Source organism: Chiroxiphia lanceolata, chromosome 11 (genome assembly GCF_009829145.1).
Source record: "Chiroxiphia lanceolata isolate bChiLan1 chromosome 11, bChiLan1.pri, whole genome shotgun sequence".
Taxonomy (NCBI): Eukaryota; Metazoa; Chordata; class Aves; order Passeriformes; family Pipridae; genus Chiroxiphia; species Chiroxiphia lanceolata.
Window position 1 is genome coordinate 21634108 of NC_045647.1, and position 12826 is coordinate 21646933.

Here is a 12826-nt window from a genome sequence, read left to right on the forward strand (position 1 = left end):
ATGCCTCTTCACAAGCTGTCACAGCTCTGCCGTAGCTCGACACACCACAGTGGCCTCTCTACATCCCTCTGTGATTCCATCAGGTCAGTATTTCAAGCTAAATACAGACCCTTGCATCACCGTGGCAACAGCTAATTAAAGTCACAGTGCTCAAGTGCAAATGATTTTTGCAAACCCACCGTTGCGTGTCAGGTTTTGTCACCCTTCAGCAGAGTAAATGTGTAATTTAGGTATCAGCATGTCCTGGCAGCCTCATCCACCAACCCCTACCATGCAGCCTCCCGAGACACACTCCCAGGAGAACACATGTGCAGTCAGCTGCAGGTGCTGCTAAGTTTTTCCTCTGCAGTAAAGGAAGTAGAACTACACTCATGGAATTGGAGTGATTCTATGAGGATTTTCTTCAGTCATATACAGTTTTTCTATACAGCTGCAGCAACTCCATGGTCTCTGCAGTACTGAAATACTTATCTCTCAGAACCCAGAAGATGCAATCCAGCTCCTTTAATGCATGTTATGAGTACATCACAGTGCAGGCTTAACTGAATTAAAAAAAAAGAGCTATATTCTATCTACAGCAGCCATGGACATTGAACCTTGCAATCCCTGACAAGTAAATCAGTCTTCACGTTTAGTGTACTCCACTTAACTCTCCCTCCCTTCCTAATTCCACTTACTAGCATATTTTAAAAATATTATTTCCCCAGTCTGAATCCTTAAATTTTACCTATTACTGCAAGCACTGACATCACCATCACATTTTCCAGCTACTTCTGGCCTCCACAATTAGTTATTTCACCCACCTACATAGATCCACAGAATCGTATAGGTTGGAAGAGACCCCGAAGATCACCAAGACCAACCATTAACCTGTTAAGTCCACCACTAACCCAGGCCCTTAAGTCCCACACCTACATGTCTTAAATCCCTCCAGGGATGGTGACATCGTGTACTATAAGAAAGTTTACATACAAGCTTTAAGCCTTAGTAAAGAAAAGTCTCATTTATTTCTGGAATGGCGTTTTCTAAAGGAAAACAGAATAAAGAAATGTCTAGATTGCTACTTTAAATAATATTAAATCATAACTTCAGGTAATTAGTTATGCTCTTTTTCCTCTTTACTTTTCCTTTCATAATGCTTTACAATAGGATGCACACATTAGACATGAATGAAACTAAGACGGATTGGGAATCCATCTAGGATAGTATAAGTTTTTGCCTCACCTTAATTCAATGCAGCTGTAAATTAAGCTAGTTAAAATTTTAGTCTCATTTGACTGGGACATGTCACACACAAGACTATTCTCTTGCAACGTGACACTGCAATGAAACATTCTAATGTGGTGAGACGGGGGCATGAACAGACGAGGTTCCTCCCCAGCTCTGCATGAACCCAGCAACAAAGAACTCAGTTTTTATTTATAAAACTCACACTTTCCCCCTAGCTAAGTAACTTTCTGACATTCTTACTGCATTTAAGTGGAATTCATCTCAAGCCACGATCATGAATATTTCATGAGGTAGGTGGTGTTATCACCCGAGCATGGTGACAACCCCAAATCATGAATATGTTTCAGTACTCAAACATCTCACCATAAACAGTCATTTCAACATTTTTTTTTGCCATATTGCTCACACCCAGCTTTTCAAAGGGCTATACAATGCTCTGAACTTCTGACAAGCATTTGAAGGAATTATGTATGTCCTGACACCAGAGAAGACAAGCTTTAAGACTTCATTATGTTCCTGGTAATCTTCCCACCACACCCTATCTTCCAAGAATATAACTCAGGTCAAATACAAATTTGTTCACTGTTTATTGGCAAATGCACGGAAACGCAGGTGTGTCTGCAGGCAGAGCACAAAAAGAGTTCCGCTGGAAAATTAAGGGCAGGTGCTTCAGTTTGTGATGCAGGTTATGAATCTGCCCTCAGGGTTGAAAAGGGATGTTGTGCATCTGAAGCTGCGAGTTCTAAAAATATCAAACACCTGATACTCTGAAGAACAGCAATTTAAAAACCAAAGGTCTTGTATTCTCATTTTATAACTTCCCAGACTTCTCTTCCTAGTTCTATACTACTCCTAATTTTGCACTGGTGCCCATTCAGTATTTCCCATTCTTTAAAAGCCCATTCCATTGCACAGCCTTTTTTTTTTCCCCTGCTGTTATCCAAGTTGCAATTCACTTTTGCCACTCAAATTTTACCTGCAGGAAAATCAACCTCTTTCTCATAAATTAATAAATATTATTACTTACGGTTTTATCTGGCGTTCTCCTTTCCAGTTTTTCCTAGGGCTTTTGAACTTCCAATGTTTATAGAAATAACTTTTATACAAATATCAGGTTTTGACAAAGGAATTGTGCAGAAAGACACATGGAGGGTAAGTCCAAGCATGGGATTCCTTACCTGCACTATTGCAAACCTGACATGGATGTCAAGACTGCAGAACGTGCTTCCTGTTGGAGCACAGCAGCATCAGTGCTTTTCACCCTTAATACAGCAGCAGACTGAGGAGTGCGCTCCCAGGCATCCCAAACAGTTTATAGCAGGGATTTCTCACAAGCAGGTAGGATGTATGAGAAAGGTGTAATGCAACAAGGTAGAGGATGATATTGGCAAAACCAACAATCCCTGGATTCTGCTGCAATATTCGAACATTCATTAAATCAGCTGAATCAAGGGATTAATTACCCTTACAGTATCTATTCTGGGCATGGGCTCCATAGAATCACAGAATATCCTGAGTTGGAAGGACCCATAAGGATCATCAAAGTCCAACTCCTGGCCTTGCACAAGACATCCCAACAATCCCACCAGCCTGCATGTCTCCTTCCAGTATTTACCTTTCCTAAATCTGACGAAGATTTCACCATGCTCTGGGATATAAACTGTTGTGTCTACATCTCCCAGGAGCACAAAGAACTGAAGGCAGGATATTCCAGGTTAAACAGCCAAACAAAGCCCCCTCTATGTGTACAGAAATTATTTTTGTGCTCCCATTAAAAGTCCAGACTCCTAATTAGGACCCAGCTAAGGGACAGTGCCACCACATAGTCAGAAAGGGAACCAATCTCAGGTTTCTAGGCTTAGTTTATGGTCATGGGTAGTTAAAACCCAGGACTGAGATGGGTGGTGGAGCCAAACCTGGCCACAGTCACAGCACATGGACGTTGCTGCTCAACCTCCTTGTTCCCAGACCTGCAGTGGGGGCACAGGCAGGCCCTGATCTGTTAAACACCTTCATGAAAACAACTTAAGGGAACTACGGCAGATAACCAAAACATGAAGGAAATTAGTTTGGAGCATGTGACCTGTCTGATGCTAAAATGTCTCTACAACAGTTATTTCTGAGAGGAAAAACATAAGAGATATGAAATGGACTCCTGCTGAAACTCTGCAAAACTTGAGTATTTAAAAGAAAACATATTTTGGCTGCCAGATGTACAAGTGGCAAGGTAGAAAATCTCAAAGGGAAAAATATTCATCATCTCTATATTCAAGTAAAAATAAGATCATCTGAAAAATATTTTCATTTCACTCATATCTATTCTGAGACAAACTAGAGAAATTTCAGCTAAAAAAAAAAAGAGAATTTTCGCAAAACCCAAAGGTACAGATATGGCAGTGTGTAAGGAGGAATTATTAATTTACTTTTTATTGCATCATAATTTCAAATAAATGCTACTGGGTTTGCTTCCCAGCTTTATTATATACAGTGAATCAAACCATTGAGAAATGCCACACAGCTAGAAAATGTAATTTATGAAAATAATTAATCCAGCACTGTACATTATGTGTTCTGAGAAGTTATAAATGCTCTATTAATTATTTATTCCCTCCAGTAGTTTGCTGTGACATAAAGGTATAATAAAATTAGCTGCCAGAAGGTATATGTTCAAATCTGTTGACAATTTTTTGGAGGGATTTTCATAGTAAATGTGAAAAAATAAACATCTTCAAGGCAATAAAAAGTATAATAGTAAAACTTTTCTTCAGTGTGAAAAATATTGACAACTGTTCTTTTCTTACCCAGACATCAGAGAAAAAAAAATGAAATTTTGGCTATTTATAATTTTGGGATTCTTTAAAATTCTGCTAGGTCTTGGACAGCTGAATGCACCTATTAGAGGGATAGTGACTGCACCATGGGTAATTTGTGGCTAACAATGTTCAGTTCTCTATGAATCAAAAAGACCACCAAATTCTTCTTCCATCACTACAAAGCATGTTAAGAAAAACTGCATTGGCTCCTACACTAAAACGGGCAAAGAGCAGTGACTCTCCAGGTGTAACTGAAAGCAGCAACTCCTACCCCATAGGCACAGGATCATGAAAAGGGCTTTGAAATGAGGAAATGAGGAGCTTCAGATTTCCTTGCTACAGCAGAGCCCCCAAAATTTCACAGGCACAAGGAAAACACTGGCTAAAGTCTGTTTAAGTTATGCTCAAAACCACAAATATGAAAAATATTCTGAGCTTGCTTTTCCCAGACAAATTGTGAATAAACACACTCTCCTCACTTGAGGAAGTATGTTAGCAGGGGACAGCCTTTCCCTTAGCTTCCTCACTTAGATCACTGGTTGGACTATAAATATTTTTTTCTCTCTGTCTCTGCACTGTCTTTTTGAAAAATAAAAATTATTTAAGCTTACTTTTTATTCCTTTCACTATTGCTTCACTGCTCAGCAGAGTAACTTTGCAGTCTGATAGTCAATATTCACGAAGGGGAACTAAACCAGCAGTCAAAAAAAAAGGCACTATCTGGCTTTGCAGCAGGAGCAGAAGTTTTGGGTGCATCACTTACCACCCAGGGTTTGTCACAGAAGTTGTAGATGGACTCCAGAGAGTTGACACTGGGGATGCCAGCATACTGCATCCCGATGATCAGGTTACGGAAATCCTCATTTTCTGCCATACTGAAGGAATGTTGTCGAACAAGGACAAAGTCAGGCCTGAATGACCTAGCAGGAAAAAGAGACATTGCTGATAGTCAATGATAATAAGTGTTTTTCCTTCAAGAGCAAATTATTCAAAAGGGAAAAACTGAGGGGTAGAGAAGGGCTGAAAGACCACTCAAACCAAAGGTAAATGCTACAAGATGGAAAAGACTTGTGATGGCTCTGTGAAAATCTGTACTGCATCATTTTTCAACTGATGTTCAGAAAACATCAGCATCTCCTCAATAATGTGACTCCATTAAGAGGAAAGAGAAATTATCATTGATTTCAGGTTGTTTTCTTGAAAGAAAAACACATATTAAAATCTCACATCTATAAACTCTGAGCATGTTCTTAAGCTTGTGTACTCCCATTTCTGAGCAAAGACAATCAAAACTAAAGCAGGCAATTGGCTCTGCCAGAAACTTGAGCTTTTTGGGAAAAAAGGTTTTTCGTAACTATTGTCAGTTTGTTTTCAAGACAGTAAGAGGTGAAGCAACACCGTTGCTGCCAAAAGGCATCACACCAAAATGGAGATAATTACAATTCAGCTTTTGATCAAGAGATTTGTCAAAATGAATTTCTAAACTTACAACTGCATTTTAGCCCTCTTTTCCCTCTTGTATCTAATGAGCATTTCCCCTGCTGCAGTGGCTGTGGTTTCCTGCCCTATCACCCTGCACCTTTGAGAACAGTCTGACACCACCTTCACTTTACTCAAACCCTGACATTTAGCTACTGAAGAAGATTATGGAAAACAAGAAACAGTACAACAGGAGAGAGCCACCAGCACAGGGGCAATTTGCTCCTAAACTTGACTGTTGAAAGAGTTTCTCCTGCATTCCAATGTTATAGTTGGAAAAAACCCCTGAGTAGCTTGAAGCTATCAACCTTCCAAAAGAAGTGTAACTACAGGGTAAATTAGAGTAATTATTTACATAATTGTATTTACATTGAATAAATACAAGCTGTATACTGGAATGAGAAACTCTGAAGACCACAAAACTATTCAGAAGGTCTCACTCCAGGAAAACCAAACTAAAATCCATGTTTAAAATTGCTTTAGCAATTTTGAGATTCCAGAATGAATGCAGTAGTCAAAGTAGATTAGCTGGATTCTTAACTTGGCTTTCAAATCACAGAATCATAGAACAGTTTGAGTTGGAAGGGAGTTTTTAAGGCCCATCTTGTTCCACCCCCTGCCATGGGACACCTTCCACTATCCCAGGTTGCTCCAAGCCCTGTCCAACCTGGCCTTGGACACTTCCAGGGCTGGGGCAGCCACAGCTTCTCTGGGCAACCAGTGTTTTACCACTGCCAGGGCAAAACCAACCCAATTCAGACTTGCACAATTTGGCAAAAGCAACATTATAGATTTGCTGTCAAGAGTCATTCAAACAGCACCGTAGCTCAGTGACCAAAACCTGTAAAGAAATGCCTGCCTTTAAACAGGTTTCCTAAGATGTGTTTGCAGCATAGCTCTGAGAATTTGTAATCTGGGTTTCATGGTGCTGTGTCAAGAATTTGAAACACAGAAATCCAATTTAATAGCCTGTATTACTTAGAGGACTAACAACCAAAATTGCAGATCCCTCAGTGAAAGAAAGAGACCACCTCTATCACCTAAACAGTGGTAAGGGGATAACACATCCAGAGACAGCACCATGGTTCGAAATAAAAGAACAGAAAGTGTCCTTTAAAAGACCCATTTAATGAAACAATTGGGGAATTGAGAGAATGGAGTTTTTAAAAATTAAAAAAAAAGAAATATATTTTCCTTTGCAAAAGCTCCTCAAAGGAATATGATACATTCACATAATTGTTCTAGTTCTGTAATTAATGCTGGCCAGTGACTGGATACAGAAAAAGGTCATGAGAAAAATTTTAAGCCTGGCTCAAGCACCTGTAAGATCCAAAACCTCAGCCTTATGTAGCATAAGATATAATTTTTCAAGATTTGACTTTCATTCACAGAAACCAAACAAGTAGGTGCCTGTTACACATTTTTCTTCCCCCTAAACTGAGACAGAAAAATTTTGTCACTGAAATTGTTCTGATTTTGCTAACTAATATTCTGCCTATAAATCTCTGATTTAGGGTCACTTTGGACCTCAAATTAATGACACGTATCTTCAGTTATCAATAGAAACAGAAAACTGCTCTCCCATCATGTCTCAATCTCCCTCTCACTCCAAAAAACACACACACACATGCAGGTATCTCACACCAGGTTTGAGGGACATTTATCAACTTCAGGCAGTTCTTTTTGGATAAATAAATTACCCATAAATCTGAGGAGATTACAAAATCCCTTGTCATCTCATTATCAGTTATCTGATGACATAAGCAGCAGTTTTGCTAAGTTTTTTCATGAACTACAAATGTACACTTTTGTAGATGCTGTTTTCTGGAGGTTCTCTACTCATAAACTATTGAAATGTTTTCATGCTAACTTGGCCTCGGTATTTTTGTTCTTTTTTTGGAAAACTCCCTGCAGAAAAGCCACTAAAGAGCAGTGATCAAGATTTCCTGGCTCCAAAACCTGTATCATTGGGTAAAAAATCCCACCAACCCTAAAAAATTAAATCTCTTCCTCTTCTAAGGAAATAATTTTGTGGATTTGGCACAAGATTATTGTTGTCGTATTTAGCTGCAATATTTTTAGAACATGTAACAGATTAAACAGTTGTGAGTTTTGAAGCATAAACTTATTTTCAGTATTTTCCCCTGATTTTTATTACATGAATGAGTAAAAATTTTCACATCTTTTATTTGGACAGATGTTGTGCAAAGCCATGAAGATCCAAGACATGCTGTCCAGCTCCCTGACCTCTCACTCTTGCCCACAGATAAACATGAGCAGTAAAATCCAAGATCACTGTTGGCTCTACCTTTCTGATTACAATTCAGCCAAAAAGCTGCTATGCTTCACTCACACAACAGCTCCAGCCAAAATAGGAGCAATTTCACAATTTAGATAAAATATAGGACTGACTGATATAATTTTGCTTAAGCTTTTACGTTGCCCAGACATACCCCTGTTTTCTCCCCTTACATTTACAAGGCTGTTGATGTCCTCACTGAAAAGGCTGTTGATGTCCTCACTGAAAAAAATAATGTTAAATTATTAGGTCTTCAATTGGCATCATCTTTTTTGGACAAAACAGCCTATTGGGAAATCTCAGGCATTTAAACTGAAATCTTTCAAACAGACAGTGATATTCTGGCCTGAGAGAAGTGTTATTCCTTGGCCTGTTTCAACAGTAAATATTCAACATTGGAAATAAATACTGCTCATCTGGGAAAGTCTGGCAAGTACAGAATCACCAAGACTGTGTGTATTTGCAAAGCAAAGATAAAACCTAAATCAATAACCCTATTTCCCAATTATGTGTTCTTCATACTGGAGTTCATTCCCTTCTTAATCAAACCTATCTTTCCTACGATCAAAATGTCAAGATATGTCCTTCCTGTCACAAGCAGGACATCCTGGAGGGATCAGATACTTTATTTCCCTATTTTTCATGACCATCAGTCAAACCCCCTATTGCACACATACAAAAAGACCGTTCAGCACCTTTTACATACACCCATTATGCCATTAATTGCTTTTTTGTTGTTGTTCTGCTTAGTTTTTCTTACCTGATGACTTTAGCGCCATTTCGAATTACTTGGACATCCACTGCATAATTGCCATCAGCATGGGCTATCAAGTTGATTTCTGAAAATTCTGCCTATGAAAACAAGGCTCACATGAGTCAATCTGGTTTATTTTACCTTTATTTTCCCAAGTCCCTTATTTTAAACATTACTGTCTGAACTGCTGACAATATATCTTTGAAATATAATGAGCACCAAGAGGACATTAATCCAACAGCATTTGCCAAGTATGACACATCATATTTGAACAAATTCTAATCCAAATAAAGCAAAAAGTAAAAAACATTGATGAAAATGGCCTGTGGAGCAGTAGCAAGTGGATTTACTTGTTCATGTCTGCATAGAAAGGTAGGGATTATATTTTTGCTTTGCATGGTGTTATCAAACAGACCTAACATTTACACAACGTTTTGAAGAAAATCGCACAAAAGCAGCATTAAAATCATTGGGATAAAAATAATATTGTCTTATAGAATTTAGTGTCTCTTCATATAGCTTAGCCCTTTCTATTTCCTTCACATTCATTTATTCTTCTTTTAAAAAGATCTGGTGCTAATGAACTATTGTCTCACAAAATTCACAATTAAAGAACTTTTTCAAAAGTCTTCTCACACTGGAAATGTGGAATTTAAAAGGAACCACTTCCATACTCTGAATCTACTGTTATTTGAAAGGAAAGGACAGGATGTTTTTCATTTATCCACAGTCTTTCACCAGCTTAGACTCTCAAGGCACTTTACAATAACATTACCCAGCAGAATAATTGAAATGCAGCCAACTGTCTTCTGGGGGATAAATAAAAGCGTCTTTGCTGTCCCGGACACCAGCACAGAATAGAGAGTGTCACAATCCTCATTAGTCTCCTCTTGAAAAATGGTATCACTGAAAGTCTTCCCCAGTCAAATTTGTGAGAGGCTCTCACAATTTGGTGCTCAGTTAAGGGAGTGCTGACTCTTCCAACCACTGTTCCAACTCCACCGCTGCAGTATGGGCTTGATTTCCAGCACACAGCTCTCTTCTTTAAACCCTCTATACTTTTACACCTTCTGGGATCAGCGTTAGAACATTCTAAGCACAGGGGACATTTTAAGTTTTTTTTAAAAACAGTACAAACGGTGGGAGAATGAAATATTTGTGTAAGCGCTGACAATGTCAAAGAATCATTTACCACCTATTGAATCTGAGACTGACAACTGAACTCTCCAAATAAGAAATCATTTTAAAAGCTTAGTACGTGATAGAAAATATTGTTGTGTTAAGATAGGTTGCTGTAGGCAGTGTAATATAAAATACTGCTCTGGTGTCAGCAACGGAACTCTGAAGCAGTTTCGAATAACTATTTGTATTCAATTGTCACAGTGCTGATGTGATCAAAAGTTACAAAGTGATCAGTGTGGTTCAGAAACTTCCAGTCTCTCACTGATTAAAGGCAATTCTGGTCCCACAACAGACCATATGAAGGGAATTCCAGGCTTAAACTGAGCTTTTGTTCCTATTAAAGAGACTGTGTGTGATGTCAAATGCCTGGTCTGATCTAGGTGTGAATGGCCCTTTGGGACAAAACAGCTTGTCTTCTTTTTCCTGCCTCTCCCTCAAAACTCTTGAAGATCTCTGGCAAAGCCTTGCATGTTTCCAAGCCAAGAGCATCAGCAGATATTCAATGGTGTAAAGAATGGATGCTGTACTATTACAGTGAATTTAGATAAGCTGGATCCACACAACTAGTGATCATTTTCCCTCACTCTTTGAAATTCTATGACAAAACAACTCAGTTTAAGTACTGATGCTTCTTAGAGTAGGATCTATTTGTAGAATTCAAGATTGAAAAGAGGTGAAAAAGTAAATAAATTAAGAAAAGTAAGTAAAAGACCTATTTACTTCCCTAGTTTCAGATACACAGCTTAAATAAAAAAGCCATAATTCTAATACACCCTGAATATATCCCCATATTTATTCCTATTTGTTACAGTTTTTTTTAAACCCCACATGCTAGCACTGCAACCAGAGTGCATTTATATTCTTGAATGAGGAATTAGTGATACAGAAATGCCACAAGTCATTCATGGAGTGTCTGGGAACTTCAGTGTCTCTAAGCAACCACTTTTGAATACAAGATGTTTTTCATGTTGTGCAAATTATGGTCAAAATCCTGTAAAAAGAGCCCATATTGGGTGCCAAAAAAGGGCTATTGTGGTTTAACCCCAGCTGGCAGCTCAGTCCCACACAGCAACTCAGTCACTCCCTCCACATGGGATGGGAGGAGACCGTGTGTCTGTGTATACACATAGGCACATAGAATCGTGGAATCATTTAGGGTGGAAAATCCCTCTTAGATCAGGGGCCCAACCATTAACCCTGCACTGCCAAGGCCACCACTAAACCATGTCCCTAAGAGCCACACTGACATGCCTTTTCAATTCCTCCCGGGAGGTGTGTATTATATATCTGTATTTCTATAAATACACAAATATAAAAATAACATTCAGATTAAGTCAGTTACCTGTTCAACCTTTATGTCATATTCTCCATGGATCTTTTTTCCACGAAAAGCCTTGGCCCTGCAGGAAAAAAGGGAGAGAGAAAATCAAGGATATATGTATCTGTAATCAGTAGCTACAGAAAAGCTGCTTGTAAGGCCTTCAAGTGTCTTAAAAACATATATACATAGCAATTGTATCTGTCTACTACACATGTACAATTCTTTGTCTTTTGACATCCCGGTATCCTTACCATCCCATCATGCAGTACTCTGTGATAAAAAGCATAGTGCGATTTTCAATGTTAAAGTGAAAACCTACTGAAATATTAAAACATACTGAAATACATGTTTCACAGTTATTTATTAATCTGAAAGGAGTTCCACTAAACAGGTGCAATCTTGCTCTTGTTAAAGTCAACAGCGCCAGTGGACATTAATGTCAATGTGAACCACTTCATGTTCATCTTTATCCACGTTGTTGGTTTAGAAAAATGGTTTATTGGAAACACTGTGCTTAGAAACTTTACGTTGTTTTTAAAGAAAGCATCAGAGGTACTGAAGACTGTTGTCAAATTTGCAAGTGCTTGGTTTACTGATCAGTTTTCCTTTCTCTAGACTAAAACTTGAGTTGAAGTAATTAACGGAAAGGAGAGCTCATGAGTAATTATTACGTGCCAGGATTGCAGCAATAAAACAGAACTGAATTTCCTGATCCAGTCTCCCAGGCCTGACAATGACATTCTTCTAGGAATTTGTCCATTGTATCCCTTAGGCAGCATGGATCTGCTTTGGAGTAAAAGAGAAATTACAAAACAAGGTAAATCTGTTGATAAAAGGGAACTACTCTAACACTCGGACACTGGAAAAGGGATATGAGCTCAGTCTCTCTGCACTTTCTTTGCTCAAGCCAAAGCTTAGAGTACCTTTCCCAGTTCTATTACAAGCAAGCACAAATTTGTTGCACAATCCAAAACCAGAACACCACAGAACACCCTCTCAAGTGTTAAAAAAAAAGTAACTGCCCATTTTCAACATCTGACAAAATGCTATTATATTACACAAAGTCCACTTCACCAGTGAAAGTAATACATACTACACATTAAAACAGTTTATTTTTGCTTATGGAAAATCTTATTCCCACTGTGGGCCAGAAGAGTTTCACCACTGGTTTCAATAGTGGAAGAACCAAACTTCATAATAAACAACTGGCAATACTTCCTTTGGCAGCATATTTCTTAAGGATATCTTATGTGTTATGGATAAAAGATGGGAGAAAGCAAAGAAGGTGTTTATACTGAAATCACGCACTAAAATATTGTTCAACAATCCATTCTGTACAAATGTGCAATTGATAAGAAGAAAACAAGGAAAAAAGCATTTGTGTTATGGGTTTATACTGCATTCTTGCAATAAATACACATGCAAGATGAAGTTTGAAATCCATTGTGTTATCATAGGAAGTGCATACTTACCTCAATGTTATCAAATATTTTTGCCATCAAAAGTAGAAGTTAAATATCCTGTGGCACAAGTGTAACTTACAGAAACATCATTGATCACTTGTTTTTCTTTCTAAATCTGTTTTGAAATCCCATGTTGGGAATATGAATACTACCTCGGGAAAGCTCTGAAGATGTCTGCACCTGGTTGAAGTTTTATAGTGCTGTATATGTTGAAGCATCAGCTGAACCATTTTAATCTAACAGAGGCAGGATAACCCAGGTTATTTGTGCCAGACCAGAGAGGAA

General features: G+C 38.3%; 1 protein-coding gene across 1 annotated transcript in view; it reads right to left on the reverse strand.

The window, feature by feature from the left end:
- The window catches only part of SYN2 (synapsin II), a 179590-nt gene that overhangs the window by 103734 nt on the left and 63030 nt on the right, over positions 1-12826 (reverse strand). Inside the window, exons 2-4 of the mRNA XM_032699341.1 lie at positions 11100-11157; positions 8582-8673; positions 4807-4963 (exon numbers count right to left, since the gene is read on the reverse strand). Coding sequence (XP_032555232.1) covers positions 4807-4963; positions 8582-8673; positions 11100-11157 — 307 coding nt within the window. The remainder of the gene's footprint in view (positions 1-4806; positions 4964-8581; positions 8674-11099; positions 11158-12826) is intronic.